Source organism: Centroberyx gerrardi, chromosome 11 (genome assembly GCF_048128805.1).
Source record: "Centroberyx gerrardi isolate f3 chromosome 11, fCenGer3.hap1.cur.20231027, whole genome shotgun sequence".
In the NCBI taxonomy this organism is placed as follows: Eukaryota; Metazoa; Chordata; class Actinopteri; order Beryciformes; family Berycidae; genus Centroberyx; species Centroberyx gerrardi.
The window spans coordinates 14,974,032-14,993,447 of NC_136007.1; the positions used below are offsets into that span (position 1 = coordinate 14,974,032).

Consider the following 19,416-nt stretch of genomic DNA (forward strand, 5'->3'; position numbering starts at 1 on the left):
TTAAGTTCATTATTGAATATCTCTAAAATATAGAGAGTCCAGTGAGGAAAGGCTTTATTATTTTGTCTAAGGACTTAAGATACCTGCTGTCCTTTAAGAAGTCAATTATTTTAATTTGTAATTTTGTAAGTGTCACTTTTTCAAATGGTGGATACCTGATTTTGGAACCAAACGTAGAAAGTTATATAAAGTTGAAAATATTAGCTAACCACATTCACATTATGCCACTCTTTAAACCGTTAATGGCCAAAATGTGCTGGAATTGCTGATTGCTTTATGTAGGCCCTATTGTTTGTTTCCAAATCTATTATATAATTCAACTAATAACAGCTGTGTAGCAACTCCGGTTGTTCCTAAAACAGCCACTGACGAAATGGAGACTAACCCTAACCCTGTGCCAACTTGTGTGTCACAGCTTACTTCACATAGATAACCTTTCACCTATATGAGCAGAGAAAGGACTCAGGCCAAAAGAGGCTAATGCTATTGTGCCCCTTTGTCCCCTCCCTAATGCATGGCTGTAATTGCAAGGCTACATGTATTGTTCAATGTACTTAGCTGGTAGAGAGAATGCTGGTGTAGTAAACCTCTTAGGGGTGTGACGCCACCACAGGGTTACCCAAGTGCTGCAACAATACCCGCAATGATGGGGGATCAAGCCTGTCCTCCACTCTATGACTAGACACACACACAAACACGCACACACACACACACACACATATGTTCACATGCCTCTCTCCTGCCTCCGATTATAGTCCAAATCTGACTCATTCTTGCCCGCATTCCCAAGTCGACCCCGCTGCTCTGTCCCTCTCACTCAGTCAGTGCATGATCACACACAGCGACACAGCGCTCTGCCAGAGGCCCATCACGAAAAGGACTCGACCCGCACGGACACACACACACTTCACCCTGGGCTTTGAAGTCGCTCCTCCTGGCCCGTTCGGAGGATCTGAAAGAGAAGCTGCCTGAAGCACATACTGAGAGATCTGACTAACTAGGATATCGGTTCATGTTATTTCCAGTGAGCTGAGCGGAGGCCTCTTGCACTATAAGGATCCAAAGCAACCAGCAGCGAAAAAGAAGAAGAAAAGGACGCATTTAAAGCAAGAACTACAAAATCAAGCCCAACAACATTGGATTTTGCTTGTTTTTGTCCTTGTTGGACTCTCATCTCTATCTAGCTTGGTCTATAATCTCTAAGAGATTTTTGATTTTTTTTTTTCAATCTGAGCACCAAAGATGGATTCATGGACAGACAGTCCACGCGTGCGCTCAGACAGCGTGGGCAGCTCGGTGTCTCAGGGCTCGAGGAGCAAGATGCTGCTCCGCCAGCGTCTGACTCAGCTGCTGACGTGCGTGGAGGACATGAGCTCCGACGACGAAGCCAGCGAAGAAGTGTCCCGCACGCTGGACGAGGCTTTCCAGCTCTGTGGACGCTTCAGTCCAGCTGACGCATTCAGGTTGACACACGCTCTCAGAAAAAACAGGGAGGGAGTGGAGTCGTTGAACTGAAAATGTTGTGGGTCAAGATAATGTGACAGTGAGAAGGGCAACTTGATAACTTGACTTAACTTGATAGGAGCTCAATTTCTAGATTTATCTGGATCATGACTGGATTTAACATGGTGGAGACTTTATGAAGGAGATCAAGCAGGCCTACCTTTTGAGCAAAGAAATAACAACTTGAAACTGAAATGAAATCTTTTTGCAGTTTGATACCTCTTTGTGATTTGCAATTAACCCTCCATAGATTTAAAATATTGGGTGTTTCAAAAGTAGGTAATAGGTATACATTTTTATATGCATTATTAATTATTCTATATTTCTATATTCTATATTTTTCTGTTTCCATGTACACCTATTACTGAACTATTGAATGTTGAATTATTTTGTAAAAATTGTTAAATTATTTATTTATTTATTTTTTAGTTAAAATGACTACAATTATCCAGCTTTGTTTTTCATTATTGTTATAAATTCTTTACCTGCTTTTGAAACATCCAGTAGAACAATTGGATAACTTGAATAATTTCATTAAGAAAATCAGAGAAATATGCAACTAGGTTATTGATATCCTGTCAATATTTGTCTCTCTTTCCCTCATCTTGGTCATTCCTATCATTACCACCTACCACACACACACACACACACACACACTCTGACAGGTTGCACATGGTGACATGGAACGTGGCCACAGCGGAGCCTCCTGCAGACGTCACCTCTCTGCTGCAGCTAGATGTTCAGCCCCCCTCAGACCTCTACGTTATTGGGTGAGACTGCAAACAACAAAAACTCTGCAAGATGGAATTTGAAACTTGACCAGAATTAGGAGAGGTGCCTCTTCTTTGGTTGACTGGGTGGGAAAAGAGGAAAAGATATCTCATTGGACTGAGGAGAGACAAGAAACAGGGTCACACTGAACATACCTTAGTGGTCAGATAAATAAATATGATCAGAATTGATGTGACTGTTGTGTATTTATCATTCCTTTGTGTTTATGTGTAAGTCTGCAGGAGGTGAACGCCACCCCTCTGCGGTTCATCTCAGACCTGATAGTGGAGGACTCCTGGAGCCACCTGCTCATGGACACACTGGCACCCAGGGGCTTCGTCAAGGTGAGAGAGGAGACAGCAAGGAGGGACATAATAATAGGATGTAGTCAGGTATAAATAGACTGTACCAGTTCAGGTCCTGTGTGTATATGTGTGTCTGTTCTGTGTGTGTGTGTGTAAATGACTGGTATGAACAGCACAGTTCTGAAGGCTCCTCATTAAGTGTGAAAGAAAGTGTTTTGTGTTTCTGAAACACTTTTGTAACCAGAGGCCAAAATTGCTCAAAAATCCTCAAATTACAAAAGTGTTTCTGAAACACTTTTGTAACCAGAGGCCAAAATTGCTCAAAAATCCTCAAATTCTTTCTTACTTTCTCTCTTTTCTTTCTTTCTTTCTTTCTTTCTTTCTTTTTTCTCTCTCTCTCTCTCTCTCTCTCTCTCTCTCTCTCTCTCTCTGTCGCTCTCAATTCAATTCAATTCAATGAGCTTTGCTGGCATGACGTACATGTGCACATGTTGCCAAAGCATACATTCAAACATAATTGACACAGAAATAAAGTAAATGAAATAAACTGCATATTAAATGAATAGATAAAATAAAATATTTCTGGATAATAACAGTGATAATCTCTCTCTCTCTCTCTCTCTCTCTCTCTCTCTTACAGGTCACATCAATAAGAATGCAGGGTTTGTTGCTCTTGGTGTTTGCTAAGCAAGTACACCTTCCCTTCATCCGAGACATCCAGACCACCTACACCCGCACTGGCATTTTCGGCTACTGGGTAGGAAATCATAGTGGCAGCACTGGTTAGCGCTCAACATTACAGGCAACACCTAAACTGCACACCAGGAATTCTGTTGGGATTAGATGCTCTAGAGATTAAACACGTTATGAAAGACCTATTGTGTTTGTTTAGTGAAATGCACAACAGCTCTGACAAAGTGAAATCACAAACAATGGACACTCAGTGATAAAACGAGTGCTGTAGGCTGGGACAAACACTTGCAAGATTTAGATGAATAATTTTAGTTCAGTATCAATGGTCTAATCTGTAATTCCAGTATAAATAAACCCACCGAAGAAAGCTTTTGTTTTCATTTTTGAATAAACTAGCTGAACTCATAATAAACGGAATGAGAGTGACAGCTAAACATGGTTTTAAAATATATCTCAAGTCATTAAGAGGTTCTCTTGCATTGTTTGTAAACACTGGAATAAAAATTATCTGTATTTCCGATTGTGATTGGTGAACATAAATCCCACGGTCTATCTGTTTGTTTCACATATTTCTCCCCCTCTCTTCATCCCCCTCAGGGCAATAAAGGAGGTGTATCAGTGCGTTTTTCCTTCTACGGCCACATGGTGTGTTTCCTCAACTGCCACCTAGCAGCTCATATGAATTACGCCCTGCAGCGCGTCGATGAGTTTGAGTACATCCTGGACACGCAAGACTTTGACTTCCACAACACACCGCGTGTCCTGGACCACAAGTCAGTCAACACACACACACACATGCTCTGTGAACCTCTTGGGGATTGTTGTATAGCAGTTGACATGAGCATCCATCCCCCTCTCACAGGATTGTGTTCTGGTTTGGTGATCTGAACTTCCGTATAGCAGACCACGGCATGCACTTCCTCCGCTCGTCCATCAACAGTGAGCGCTTTAATTTACTGTGGGGGAAAGACCAGGTAACGCATCAGAACGAGCACATGTATGCACGCGCGCAGACACACAAAACACACAGACACACAAACACACACACTTACTCGTTAATTTCATGTTCCCGCAGCTCACCATGATGAAGAAGAAGGAAGCTTTCCTCCAGGAATTTGAAGAGGGGCCGCTGAGGTTTAAACCCACCTACAAGTTTGACCGTAATTCTGACACCTATGATAGCAGGTAACATATACTACACACACACACACACACACACACACACACAAAGTTGTTCATTAACCTATACTCAACACATTTCCCAAACATGCACCCAAACTTGATCTGCGGTCTCTTTTCCCTTTGAATTTCGCACAGCGCTCCGAAGACATGGTTTGGTTTTAAGTAAGCTGCACTCAGTATTTTTGTGTTGCATGCCCCCACCCCTACACCTCAACTCCTTACTTAATATTTAGTTTTCAGTCACTTCTCCCTCTGTCCTTCATTTAAAAAAATTTGGCCACCACAGCTGTCTCTAAAACGAGAAGCAGTAACCCAAGACACCCTGAACGTCCTCTGGCAGGTGAACAGGAGATGAACATCTGCTTTTTAGTCTCTGAAGTGACATCTACTCTCCCTGCTGCTGGTCCCTGATCCCAGCACCATGTATGTGTCCCTCCCAGAAAGAGCTCTCTGGCGCTGCCCCTAACCATGTACAGACCCCGGCCCCTGCAGCGCTGCAGCACCACCATCCTCCTCCTCCTCACCTCCCTCACCTGGGGGCTGCTGTCTGTCTGGTTGGGGGCCTGGTACAGGGAGCTAGACCCCCCAAGGTGGGTGTCTCCATAGATACACGGAAATAACCAAGGACTCTACTGTAGAATATGCTATTTGTAGTTATAAATAACTGGAGACACTGGCATCGGGAATGATAAAGCACAAAGGGGTTTAGTGAATATTAATATCCTTGATGAATGAAGCGAATTTATAAACATTGCAGCAGACACGACCCGCAAATTAATTAGACTCCCTCCAGCCCCCAGCACCCCCCAGTCTGTTCCTGCACAACGTACGTGTTGCTTTTCATAGTGAATGTGTGTGTACATGCATTCTCTGTGAATGGGAAATACTGTGTCAGATGGTATTGTCCATTCATGTACGCGCTGAGTTTTACTGACATGCATCATTTCTCCACAGCATGTTTCCTTCATCGCTCCTCTGTGCGTCTGGTTTGTGTGCTCTAACAGCATGCTGATGAGTGCTGTTGTTTGTGTGTGTGTGTGTGTGTGTTCATGTGTATAACAGGAAATCCACTCTCATGATTCATGATTTTATCTCTCTCATATACATAAATTGTTCTCATATTCATAACTTAAACTAAAATTAAAAAAAAAGTAAAAGCTTTAGCAATCATTTACTCCCTACTATTGTTTTAGCCTGTATAGCTTTCATTTGATCATCCTGATTAACAAATGACTTAATACAGCATGTAATAATAACACCACTGGCAAGTAATTCATAATTTGATGTCAACTGGGAGTAATCAAGCATTTTTTATCTATGAAGCGTTTATATAATATTATATTCATTTATGAATCAATAGTTCATATAAGTTTGGTGCTTCTTTGCTCTGTCCAAGTCAATACATGCACTGTACAGTTAGAGGTGCCTATCAGTTGGTAGGTGACGATAATAACTGTTACTAAAACCAGTTCAGTAATGGAAATACATCGTCTGCAGCTCGCTCTGAAAACAGCTCACTGTTTTTTGACTCAGACTGCAAATGTAAAATCGTAACCATTAAATCACAGTGGGGAAAGCAATGAGAAAAGCTGGGGAGAACTGTAGGCAATTAATACTACTACTGCTACTACTACTACCTTTACTACTACTATTACAACTACTGCTACAATAATAATTAAAAACTTTAATTGTGAATGTGAGAGCAATTTATGCGTATAATGTGGGAATGGAAGTAGTGAATGCATGTATGTAGGAGAGAAAATAGTTAATAGTTAATATGGAAGTGAGCTCATACCTGTATTGCTGTATAGTCTGAATGTCAGAAGAGACTTAGAGATGTTAGCTGTTAAGATCACATGTGCATCTGACTCCCACTTGCTGTTCTGTTTCGGCCAGCCCAGCCTCCACCCAGATAAGTCGGTATGGAGAAGAGCTGGTTTATGGGTTTTGGCACATTGGCGGATGCAGTGAGGCTTAGAAATCTGAACAAATATGATTACTGAATATATTGTAGGCTATTTGCGTATAAGGTAAGCCTTAGAAACAGAGAGTTCAATCCACTTCGTACAAGGAAAATGTGATATCAATACTCGCCCTTGCTTGGTCAGTGGTAAGAAGAGGAAACCAGCCTGGACAGACCGGATCCTCTGGCGCATTAAACCCAAAAGCCCGCCGTCGGAAGAGGATGACGAGAGGGCGTCGACTTCTACTGACGACGGACATGATGAGTTTCCAATCCAAGTCACCCAGGACAACTACACCTGCAATATGAGCTATGGAGTCAGTGACCACAAGCCGGTCATAGCGACCTTCAGTCTGGAGGTGAGAGCAGACTCAGTGTTACTCTAACTGCTTTGCACTGCCCGGTTCAGTCCATAGACCTGCTCAATAGGATCAGACAATAGCTTCACTGTTTGAATCCTGCTGCAGTGGTTAGATAAGCTAGCAAGAGGAAATTGGTTTAAAAACTGAAATTAAGCCAGGGAAAGGTTATTTAATGGTGTTGGTGATTTAAACAACACTAAAATGTTTTCAGCTAAATGTCAGTGGGGTGTGAATGGGCAGGAATTAGAACAGCTGGCCATTACTAAACACTTAGCACTTTGTATAGAGTAGTATTAGCTAGTAGTACTGTAATATGAGAGGACAGAATAGATTGGTAATGACTCAGAAGAACAGCTAAAGCAGAAATCAACACTCATAAACACATACTCATACATCCTAAACAAATTTGTTTGTTTTCTGTATTAAACCATATTTAAGTTTTCCTTGTTACTTTTAATAACTAGAAAAAACACCACCCAAAATATATGACCTGCCAATACGCATATAAATAAACACCAGAATTATAAAACCACAAGGCATGCTGGGATACTGCGAGGTATAGATTCCTTGGGAACCAAACACAGTAAGTGATGAAAAGTGTGTTTCGTTCAAGTCCATCCATTGCCTACAGTAGCTTATGGGGTCATTGTGCATCTGGTATCAGTTGAAAGAAGAAAGTAATAGAGTGTACATCTTTCTTTCTACTATCGCTACAAAGTGAACTGGTTCCTTACATTGTTAATAAATCTCCTCTCTTTCTTCGTGTCTTCCCTGCAGCTGAGGAAGTGCTTTGACATGCCGCTGGTGCACGTGTCTCCTGAGGGTGTGTGGAGCGCTGACCAGGACGCAGTTCTTAACTACACCATCCAGGAAGACTTCATGTCCTCCACCTGGGACTGGATTGGCCTCTACAAGGTACTAGGACAGCCAGAGAGGGAAATACCAGCTGGGGAAGAGATACGAGACAATGGTCAGATTTAAACTGTAGTTTAAATCTACAGTAGTTTAAATGTGGTTGTTGGCCTGCAGGTGGAGTTTAAGAGTGCGTCAGATTACGAGGCCTTTGTCTGGGTGAAGGAGAATGAGCTGCCGGAGACAAATGAAGTCATACAGGTAAAGTGAAAATGAGATATACTATCATTTCTATCATATTTGGAAACTGTTTTAAATTATGTGTATAAATGCCGTATGAGTGTATGCTGCATCAATACGTGTGTGTGTGTGCAGATATCTGTGGATAAGGATGAGATTCCCCTCCTGGGAGGACAGTACGTTTTGGGTTACTACAGTACAAACATGCAAAGCATCATTGGCCTCAGCGCTAACTTCCAGGTGAGTCTTCTGTATGAGCATTGTAGCTTTAGCAATAGCTTCATTTTAGGTTATTATATTGTTATCATTTACTTCACAAGGAGTATCATGTTTTCTTTTGCCCAAGGTCACTTAAATTTGTACTAGTGAACATTCACTCTTGTATCATATTGCCAGAAATATGTAGAAGAGAAGTTTGTCTCATCCTTTAATCTGTGATAATAATAATAATAATAATATACAGTACAGCTCCATTAAGAAGTAATCAGAAAAAAATGATATTTTGACTGTATCCAGTGTGATTTTCTGGGGATATGGGTGCATTTTCTGGTTCAGAACTGTTAACACTACCATTACATGAATCTCATTTGTGTGTTAAAATTCAAATAAACAGTAAGTACATATTTGGATCTCTAGTGTTGATCATATTCACAGACATCGACTGAACTATCCTCAGCAATAAAACAAAGATATACCATATGGATTCTTAAATTGAGCGGCTTTCCCTTAAAAGTTACAACTCTTAATTCAAAGGCAATATGTGCAACTGCCGTAATAACTCTTAGTATATCAACAAAGCTGATGTTATCTGAGGGCTTGGGCCAGATGGCTGCAAGTAACACAGTGGTCATAACATTGTTTTATATAGCAAATAAAGAATGTAATGAGATCCAGCTTTGAACATCACTGGAAGCATAACCAAAACTGAATTACACAGCAAAAGATTGTATGAATTTATCCCTCTGAAGTTGATCAAAAAGCTACTATTCCCTGCTCCAAGCCCTCCAGACTGTTTATGTTTTTGTCTCGCTTTGTTCCTTCTATTATGACAACAATTATGACAAAGTATCACAAGCTCTTTTGCTGTTGTTTTACATGTTTAATTATTTTAGCTATACTGAACTACATAGCTATGTAGAACTACTGATGAATAAGCATTCCCTTGTTTACAAACAGTGACCCATCTTTACTCATACACAAACAAACAATCTTAATTTTAGAATGTGGAGCAGGAGAGTAAATGTTGGAATAATGTAAGGTATCATTCACCATGTAACTATTCACAGCCAGAGACTCATTGTCCTCTAATGCTTTCACACTATTATTTGAGGTCAGGTCTACTATACACAAAATCTATTAAACTGAACGCACAGTAACAATGAAGTAAATGCCCTGTTCCCACAGTGATATGCTGTGCTATGGGATGTTTCTTGTCATAGTAATGCTTACTGATTGTCCTGAAGCATCCGTATTTGACAGCTTTGAGAGTCCTACTGGACCAATTCAGGAGACTCCAATTAGCATTCACACTCTAAAACGTGCATGTTAGCGGGCTGACATGTTTGCAGTCCATACTGTGAAAGCCCCTTAAGTGTTAGCCTACAGTATCAACAGAGTTATTTAGATTATGGATCACGATTTTATCTTGCAGATCCTGGAGTCTAAACGTGCCGTTATGGAAGGCCTGGTTCCTGAAAACATCAACGGGCTGAACAAATAAGATCACCGAACCTTTCCTCCCAGCCGCCCCTCCTGATTCACACAGGCCTTTTACCCAAGATCCCATCCATCCACTGGACAGACTTACTCAGTCATGAAAATAACGTCAACCACACTGTGCCGATATACGGAGCGGAGACCAATACTGTTCTGTGTTTCCCTCTTTTTATAGAATACATATTCAGTCAGACTCTTGCTCTTATACTGGATCAGTTTTCTATGAGTATTTCTCAGTGTTTTTGTCTTACTCAACAGCATGTGATCATCTCTGTGATGAGTGCCATATATATGTAACCATGGGCCTTTTCAGCCTGTTAGAGGAGCGATGGAAGAGCAGGAGGTATAGGGATAACAAGCCAAGCTACACAGTTGCTTAGAAGCAGTTAGAAAGTAGGGGACAGTTTTGTTTTTGACAAGAGTGGACATGATTACAAATTCTGTAGGTCACTAGGATGCAGACTCGGGTCAAATCATTTTCACAAATACATTTTTATGTTTTGGTTTAACCTACTTAGGTGCCGGATTGCAGTTTAGCGCAGAGGGCGATAAAACGAGTGTGAGAAAGTTTTGACAATCATAGGAAACTATTTGATAGACAATTAAGTATATGTTTCTCTATTTAACTTAACTGCTGGTGCAGTAAAAATCAGCCACACTGGAGTCGTTTAAAATAAATGCTATGGAGTAATTGCTTAAACTATTGGAGCCAGGTCTCCTACGATGATGTCATTAAGATGGGAGGAGGGCTGGTGTGAAAGATTAAAAATGCAGTGTGCTGGATACCTGAATTCCTGTCAGATGTGGATGTTTTTTGGACCAAATCAAAATGTATCTGTCATAATCTGTGCTGATGTGGAAGACAATCATTTTCAATCTTGTGTCACTTTATTTAAATTGTATGTAAAAATCGAATGTGTATAATGACAGACTATACAGCTATGAACACAATCATGATAGGAGCAGATTTTAGATTTATTTTTCTGGATTTAAATATCATTTTAGATTTGAATGAAATATTTGTCTTTTAACTGTCGCTCCCCACATTAGTATAATACCAGTATGCCTTGTTTTCTTCAGTGTGAACGTGATGATTGTTGAGAAAAAAAAATCTAGTTTTTGAAATCTCTGTATCAGTGACAATGTTGAATTATTTGTTGGATATTTATGTCATAATGAGTGTATGTGTGTGCGTGTTGGGTGTGTATTTTAACATGTGTGTGTGTGTATGTGTGTTCTTGTTCACGTTAATGTGTTGGGTGTGAGAGATAAAGTGATATATGTGGTTGAGTAATTGATTGATATGGTACACAATATCACCACAATAGTAAACAATCACATGTAGGGTTGTATCGTGTATTGGACTACTATGTTACGTGTGAAGCATATTGCCTGTGGCAGTGAAATACATTTTAAAGTACAAGCTGAACCAACTTCCTCTGACATTTTGTTAGGAAAGTACTGGAAAATGCCTTGGAGTTCATCTGTGATCAGATTTAATTCTCTTGAAAATATGCAAGCAGGAATTCTGTTTCCCTCATGATGAAAATGTGTTAATCCCAAAACAAATGTGTTATTATAGGTACTCTAATTAAAAGTGCAAAAGAGCAGCTGACTGTGACATTTCTTTGGCTTGTTACATAAGAATATATGAATTAGTTTTTGCAGTCACAGAAGGATGATATGTTTCCACCTTAAAGCTTAATGACTTTAGTCAAGCATTTTACTTTGAGTTACGCTATACAAGGGCATTACAAATCTTCTGTTGTTCAACAAAAAACACAATAAAAAAAAAAATTATGTTGTACTTCCCCTTTCCTTCATTCCACCTATTTTATTCCCATAAGTCATGAAAAAAAACAATAGAATAATTAATATAGAATACCATACTACTATTTAAAAAAAAAAAAAAAAAACGGTGTTATCGTTATCATTACTATTTATTAATTAATTTATTAATTTACTTACTTGGACAATTTAAAAAATGGTCTTATTGTAGTGACGTAGATCTGAATGTTGACGTATAAATATCGCGCAGAGAAGTTACAGAGATATAATAAAATGAAAGATGGGTAAGAAAATCCAATGAATGAAACCTGATACGGCGCGGGGCACTTTTTCCACCTAGACTTTCCCATGATTCATTGCGCGAGCCCGTCAACTGCCATTGACAACTCCAGAGGTTTGTTGGGCTCTCTTGATTTCAAGGCTCTTAGGTAGTATACACGTGGGGAACTTTCATACTGTGTTGGAGTAACAGATAAAGGTAAGTTTTAAGCTTTATTAAGTAATCTTACGACGTATAATAAACATGATATAGGCATGTAAACAAGTTACGCTTACGAAAACATGCTACGGTCGTTCCTAAAAGGAGCTACAGTGCCCAAAATGATCATCTGGCTAACAGCAGGCTAACGTTAGCTAGCTTTTATGGGTTGACATAAGCAGTTCATTTAGACTGCTAACGTCAAATTTGGTCAAAAACAATATTACTACTTGGCTGTACAGAAATTTCTTCCTATCATAGTACCATAGTTAGTGTTCAGCTAAAGTTCAACATGAGTTAACATAGTGAACACCCAGACAGACAACCAGGTACGAGTGTTCTCAGAGTAATGAAAATCATTTTTGGGGTGAAATTTAGATCGACATTTGACATTCTAGATGGCAAACGCCTTGTTAATCCTAACCTTTGTAAACCTATCATTTGAACTCAAAAGTACCAGCACTTGTAATACTCAGAAAAATGCTCTGTTCTGACCTCCCATTCTCCCATACAGCATTCAAAAGAGACTAATCTTGTATCCTTATTAACAGTTTGCTTTAGGGTTGCTTTTTCTGACATTGGTTTTTTTTATTTTTTTTATTCTACTACTACTGTTCCTCTTGAAGTTGTCGATCTGAACGAAAGAGAGGATGACGAGTGTGGATGTGGAGCGGCTGTTGATCCAGTTTCAGGATGAGGATGGAGAGGTTCTGGGTTCACCTTTTGATGTGCCACTAGACATCACCCCGGACAAACTGCAGCTGGTCTGCAATGCACTGCTACAGAAGGTAACGGGCCTGCTATATGATATAAAAGTGGAATCACAAATGCCATGTTCATATTAATGGTGTACAGTATTTACTGATCTGCAGCTTTCCAGTATCCCTAGCTAGCATTAAACTGTCAATACCTGTACACATATAAGCCATGTTAAGAATAGCCAGGCTCTGTTCACATCTACAATACTCAGTTTTAAATGAAAATAGACATCCCAATGTTTCAGAATAAAAAAAAACCCCAGCATTTTAGCAAACAGGGAAATGTGGATAATAAGGAGTAGAATATGTCACAATTTAAATAGTGATGTAAAATATCGCTCAGGCTTGATCACAATGCTGAATGTTTACATGCTAAAGCACAGCTGAGGTATCAGAATCATCAGATGCAGAATTAAATTGTATTATAACTTATTATTACTTATTTTATTATTACTGTTGATTTATGTGCATTTAGGTCACAATAAATTATGCTTTTAGAGATGTCACAGCCATAGTCTACATTTGGTTCTGTTTAAGCTGCCTGATAAAGTTATGTTCAGCTCAAATGTGAAGAGCTGACCTCCATAACCAGTGATTATATCTTTGCTGTATCTGTTATCTATTGTAGGATGAGCCAGTGCCACTGGCATTTTTTGTGCGTGGAGAGGCTGAGGTGGTGTCCAGTCTGGGGTTGTGTGTGAAGGCTCTGGGTGTGGAGACAGAGCAAGTCCTGCCGGTGGTGTACCAGCCGCAGGCTGTGTTCAGGGTCCGGGCCGTGGCCCGCTGTACCAGTTCACTACAGGGACACACAGAGGCTGTCATCTCAACTGCTTTCAGCCCCACCGGCAAGTGAGTAACTCTGCTACAGAAAACACAACTGCCATCATAGCTTTGCCTTTTTGTCACAGAAATGACTCTCTGGTGGTCAGTTTTATCCAGAGCTCCTTAAAATGTATTTAAAAAATAGTCACAGCAGAAGACAAACACACTTCAATCAGGGAAGACAGAAAAAGTGATGCACAAAACCAGATGTTTATTGAAATATATAATATATAAGACAAGAGCTTTGGCGTTGACCCCATATAGTTTAGCATTCTCTGTAAAGTCCTTCAAGACATGCATGTGATAAAGGGCTATATAGGCTAAATAAACAAAATTGAACTTCAACAGCGTAGGGCAAATTGCTATTCTCCACCATGAGCACTCTGGTCGGGACGTCCTAAGCTGTAAACATCAGGCGCATGTCAAGCAGGTCATATAAAACAGATAGCTGTGACAGAAACTGCAGTACTACATACCTTTGGCTCATTCCTCTGGATGGTAAGCTGAGGATGCTTAAGAGTCGAAAAACAAGCCACTCCAGCTCAGACATTATGCTCTATGTTGATTCAGTTGTCCTTGTTTGTTTCAGGTATTTGGCCAGCGGTTCAGGTGACACCACAGTGCGTTTCTGGGACTTGACCACTGAGACGCCTCACCACACTGCCAGAGGTCTGCATTTTTTAGCATAATTCCACCAGTTAGTTCGATAATGCAGCACAATTTCTTATATATCAAGAATAAAAAGTGTAGCATTAATAATTATTTTAGACACTCACCATTGTGCTTTATTCTGATCTACTAAAGGACACACCCATTGGGTACTGACCATTGCCTGGTCTCCTGACGGCAAGAAGCTGGCTTCTGGGTGCAAGAACAGTCAGGTGTGCTTCATACACACTCTCTTCAACACCCACACTCGTCTTTCCATAATCTGTCTTAAGATGCATCTATTACTGCATTAATGTTGTGTTGTGGTACTGTTTGTACAGATCTGTCTGTGGGATCCAGTGACGGGACAGCAGATGGGGAAGACTTTGACAGGACACACCAAGTGGATCACTTGGCTCTGCTGGGAACCCCTCCATCTGTGAGTATAAAATTCTCCTCGCTTTCTCACTTCCTCATCTTATGCCTGCTTAATTTGTCTATTTCTCTGACCCTGCCCTCTCTCCCTCTCTTAGTAACCCAGAGTGTCGGTACTTGGCCAGTAGCTCCAAGGACGGCTCAATACGTATTTGGGACACGGTTTTGGGGCGCAGTGAGAAGATCCTGACAGGACACACCCAGTCGGTCACCTGTGTGAAGTGGGGAGGAGACGGACTTCTCTACACCTCTTCCCAGGACAGGACTGTCAAAGTCTGGAGAGCCAAAGATGTAAGTTTGTGTGTGTGTATGAGAGAGAGAGAGAGAGAGCTTGAGACATTGAGAAAAAGTAATTCAAGTGAGTCCTGGCCAAGCAGTCAGCATACAGACAGAAAATTACAAGGGTGGGTGGAGACTTTTTCATGACAACGCTGGAGTTAATGTATGTTTATTTATATCTGTGAATGCAGGGTGTCCAGTGTAGGACTCTGCAGGGCCACGCCCACTGGGTGAACACCCTGGCTCTCAGCACAGACTATGTCCTGCGTACTGGAGCTTTTGAACCTGCCACTGCCACTGTCAACCCCCAGGATCTCACTGGATCATGTAAGTGGGCCTGCACACTTCCATTTCTTTAGGTCTTACCTCTAGTGGGAGTGCATTTTGTCCTTGTAGCTTGTCTGCTCTGATGTGATAAACAAGCTAGCTGTCAGAAAAATACCTTTCCTATGTTGTGGAGAGAAGGCTTGCTGGTTTGTGTGACAGCAAGTATCAGACAAATGGTGTTCAGAGGAGAACGATGTGGGTTAACAAGCATTTTTCTTTCCCCAGTGGAAGAGCTGAAGGAGAAAGCCTTGCAGAGATACAACAAAGTTAGGGTAAGTTCCTGCTCATCTGTGTGTTTGTCCCTTTGACCCTGTCCCGTATGCGTGTCCTTACTCCTGCTCCTGTATTGTAGGGTACAGCCCCAGAGAGGTTGGTGTCCGGATCAGATGACTTCACCTTGTTCCTGTGGAATCCTGCAGAAGACAAAAAGCCTCTAGCCAGGATGACCGGGCACAGCGCCCTGGTCAACGAAGTGCTCTTCTCCCCGGACACCAGGCTCCTCGCCTCTGCCTCCTTTGATAAGTCCATCAAGATCTGGGACGGACGCACCGGAAAGTAAGAAATGCGTACAGCCACACTGAACGACCCATCTAATCTTGCTCAGCCGATGAGAGCTAAATGTGACGGTGTGTAGTACTGCTGTTGTCCTGCTGATGGTGCTGTAAACTTAACTTGGTGTCTCTGGCTGCCTACCTGCCTGCAGGTACTTGATGTCCCTGCGCGGCCATGTGGCAGCTGTGTATCAAGTGGCGTGGTCGGCAGACAGCAGGCTGCTGGTCAGTGGCAGCAGTGACAGCACACTAAAGGTTTGGGACATCAAGACCGGCAAGCTCAACATGGACCTACCTGGCCATGCTGATGAGGTGAGGGAGGAACAAGCGTCTAGTGGGTAGTACAGAGGTATCTAGTTGCAGGAGGGGTTCATGAGAAGTTCTGCTTCCAGATCGAGGTGTATGCATATCTATCAATGAATAGACAAACAGTAATTGGGAAGTATTTTTTCCTACTGACCTGTTTTTTCCCTGTGCAGGTTTTTGCGGTGGACTGGAGTCCTGATGGACAAAGAGTGGCCAGTGGAGGGAAAGACAAATGTCTTAGAATGTGAGTGAGATGCCAAGATGCCGTCTCTCTCTCTGTTCCTTTTCACACTGATGTAACAGTTTTCTTCACACTTTACTCCCCTGCCAACTGAGTCTGTATTGTTTTTTTCCAGATGGAGGAGGTAGCCATACATCTGTTCCCTAATTTTGGCTGAGTATTTCACAACCCAGGCAGCAGCCAATCCCATGCCTCTCTACCTACGACTTCTACTGTCAGGAAGCCTGCTGGCTGGAGCCAAGGTGACAAGGATGTACCTAATCCCCCTTGTGGCTTTATTACACTATCTGTCAACAATGGCATTGTGTCAAGTGACTCGCGTCATGGCGCAAACGCCTACTCCAGTTTCAAGCCCATACAGGAATATTAGAGATTTAACGCTGTAAGGAGTTTAGCTAAGTGTGAATGCTCAATGTTTTGACATTTACAGCAAGTTTCATTATGATCAGAAAAAGTAAGGACCTATACTGTAATACGAATCAGAGTATTAACATCTCTGAGTTGTTTAACACTCATAGTGCTGCCATTCAAATGCCCCATTTTTGCCTGAAATTTGTTTTGGATATATCAAACGGAAGTCCTGACCAATATGCACCAATCACAACCAAGGTTTATGTATTCACAATGTAATATATAACCTAATGCTTGGCCTATGGGCCTGAATTCCTAAATAAATGTAATCCCTAAAGAAGGGAGGGATCAAAGGAGTAAATTTCAAGTGGGAGTAGGAAGACGTCACAAAGGATAAACTAGCAGATGGGGAAAAGTATTTCACAACAGCATATGCGTCCAGTCCTTCACCTTAAGCCTTACTAGGTGAACTATATAGGTGACAGGTGGACCGGCTATGCAGCAGGTGGGAGCGCTAATACATCCTCTGTGTGATGTTAATGCTGACGGCACTGGTCCTGCTCCCTCAGCCTTTAATCTCCTCTGTCAGGCAGTCAGCAAAGCCCCAGCCTGCTGATTTTTCTGGTGCTGTGGTGGAAGACATGGGTCACCACACACTGATCTGTCTGCTCCTCACCCTACTGAGGAAAATACAGGATTTAGCCTCTGTATTCAACTGGCTTTTGTAAACATTACAAATGATTAAAATGTTGATTTAAATGCCAATGTATGTCATGGTTGTTGTAAGTAAGAATAGAAACAACGGAGGCCCTTTGCTTGCCCAGATTTCCTATGGATTTGAAAGAGATTAGGATGGAAATAAATTAATTCCGAGATTAGTACAAGGTTAATGTTTGGTCACCACTATACACACACACACACACACACACACACACACACCCTTCTAGAGCCTGGGCTTGTTACAGATCAGTGTATTTGTCTGATGGCACATGGAGTTATTCATAAACACACGGTCACACATATTCAGTTCATTAATCACAAGTTTATTCTAAGGCCAATGAAACTTGGTAATGTCTAAATGTCATTAGAGGTTTCCAAATCTAGTCATGTAAATCATACAGGGAGAATTAGATCTAAGATAGCTTACAGTCTGCAATTGATGTTTTTTTTTGTCATGCCAACATGTTACATTTTTTTTTTTTTTTTTTTACACAAATGATTGTTAATTTCAGATGTTGTAGGGATTCCTACAAGCTACCCAACTGGATCTCCCGAAATGTGAATGATCACACCAAATCTGATATGCTGTATGATTACGTAGACATGCAGTTGGCCTATTTATAAAAGCAGCAATGATACATATAGATTTCATACAGTAAAAATGTGCTTCAGTTTGTGGAGACAAAATGGTGGATGAATAAGGATTAAACAATATTCTGGTGCTCTTGGTGTAAAATGTAATAAAGGTTTGCTACTATCAGGGATGTTATATTGGAGATTCTACTGGAGACATTTGGCAAAGAGAAGTTAAGGACTTCTGTGCAAGGCTGTGTGGTGCAAGTAGGTTGATCCAAAACCAAGCCTCGCTTAAATTCTAGTGGCTCGCTCAAGTGTTGAGCCTCTGTCATATTTCCTTCACCTTTGTTGTCTTTACATCTGTAAACACTACATGAGAGGCAAGTTAAGAATTTGTTTTTGGACCTTTCAAGACCACAGCAGTGATAACTAGCCGAGTGCTCACACTGAAGAATAGGTTTCAATTTCACCGGTTAGCCTGAGCAGTTTAGGGATACTTGAGAAGCAGGTTTGTGTGTATTTAAGATAGTGACATATAACATTTAGCTGCAGCCTTACCCACCCAATCTAACTAAAAGGCAGTCTGATTGTTGAATTGGATTAATATGCACAAGAAAATCACAGTCACTTTGAAGGCTGAACTGGATCAAAATCAGTTGGTTTACTTAGTCACAGTATTCATATCTTGTGATTTAATCTGGAATAGAAGTCAATTTTTAGGCTGCATGTCTAAAAATCTAGTCACTAACTAAATTTTCCTATAAATATACTCAATCCTGCTGTTAGCACACCGTCACCCAACTGCAGGCCTTATATTTTGGTTCATTTGATTGACGACCTGTATTTCAAATTGACTGGCTGAGCCTTCGATACAAGGACGGACAGTATGTGACAGCTGAAAATGAAATGTTTTGAGCATTTGAATGATTGTTAATGGTTATAATGGTTTAAAAACGCTTAGAATTTCACCCCAGTCTTTGGAAGTAGTGTGGGATAGCCTGATTGAGTCTAACTAGTCAAAGCAAGATTGATCAAATTGGCTCCAATTAAGGCTTCCCACACAGTTTTAGGAAATCGCTGTGAAAACATGACACCGTTTTCCTCAGCAACTTGCCTGATCTTGAAACTTTGCCCAGGATGGCAACTATGTGCTCACTTACTTCTAATATTTCCTACTCTTAAGACCGCATGTGAAGATAGTGCTATGTAAGGATTCTTTGCTTCAGCTTTGTGCCAAATGAACGTTTATGGAGTAGGCTCACTGAAAGAACCAGTGTACCTGCAGGAGAGCGTACTGACTCAAGACCAGGTGCAGCATCAGTAACCCTGCAGGCCAATGTTGATGTGCAATAGGATAGATGCTACATCAAGATTCATGCAGCCATATTCTATTATCAGCAGCAGTCATGAAATGCACAATGAACAGCATCTCTTTAAAGTTAATCACCAAGACACAGCCAGGGAAAACTGTACATTGTCTGTGATAATGTTTTAGTGTGATGATCCACAAGGACTCAAGTAAGCAATTACAACACCTAGATGTGTTGAA

The 19,416-nt window shown here is 41.0% G+C and overlaps 2 protein-coding genes across 2 annotated transcripts; both read left to right on the top strand.

Annotated features, from left to right (window-relative positions):
- Window positions 1-1,242: 1,242 nt before the first annotated feature.
- On the top strand, window positions 1,243-9,591 carry inpp5kb (inositol polyphosphate-5-phosphatase Kb). Its single transcript, XM_071898236.2, has 13 exons — window positions 1,243-1,463; window positions 2,169-2,273; window positions 2,510-2,618; window positions 3,220-3,336; window positions 3,870-4,045; window positions 4,135-4,246; window positions 4,348-4,457; window positions 4,590-4,616; window positions 6,563-6,776; window positions 7,557-7,694; window positions 7,809-7,892; window positions 8,007-8,111; window positions 9,523-9,591. The coding sequence occupies exons 1-13, from the start codon at window positions 1,243-1,245 to the stop codon at window positions 9,589-9,591; spliced, it is 1,587 nt and encodes a 528-aa protein (XP_071754337.2).
- A 2,201-nt stretch (window positions 9,592-11,792) lies between these two features.
- On the top strand, window positions 11,793-18,021 carry nle1 (notchless homolog 1 (Drosophila)). Its single transcript, XM_071898185.2, has 13 exons — window positions 11,793-11,853; window positions 12,480-12,641; window positions 13,240-13,460; window positions 14,023-14,102; window positions 14,238-14,314; window positions 14,423-14,520; window positions 14,615-14,807; window positions 14,987-15,122; window positions 15,348-15,394; window positions 15,475-15,677; window positions 15,826-15,985; window positions 16,153-16,223; window positions 16,336-18,021. Exons 2-13 carry the CDS (start codon window positions 12,504-12,506, stop codon window positions 16,346-16,348), a joined length of 1,437 nt encoding a protein of 478 aa, XP_071754286.2. The 5' UTR covers window positions 11,793-11,853; window positions 12,480-12,503; the 3' UTR covers window positions 16,349-18,021.
- The last annotated feature ends 1,395 nt before the right edge of the window (window positions 18,022-19,416 follow it).

Coding starts and splice junctions, on each gene's coding strand:
- inpp5kb (XM_071898236.2), top strand. CDS start 1,243: ATGGATTCATGGACAGACAGTCCACGCGTGCGCTCAGACAGCGTGGGC. Junction 4,046..4,134: donor CCGCGTGTCCTGGACCACAA/GTCAGTCAACAC, acceptor CCCCTCTCACAG/GATTGTGTTCTGGTTTGGTG. Junction 4,617..6,562: donor AAGACATGGTTTGGTTTTAA/GTAAGCTGCACT, acceptor TTGCTTGGTCAG/TGGTAAGAAGAGGAAACCAG.
- nle1 (XM_071898185.2), top strand. CDS start 12,504: ATGACGAGTGTGGATGTGGAGCGGCTGTTGATCCAGTTTCAGGATGAG. Junction 14,521..14,614: donor TGCTGGGAACCCCTCCATCT/GTGAGTATAAAA, acceptor TCCCTCTCTTAG/TAACCCAGAGTGTCGGTACT. Junction 15,395..15,474: donor AGAGATACAACAAAGTTAGG/GTAAGTTCCTGC, acceptor CCTGTATTGTAG/GGTACAGCCCCAGAGAGGTT.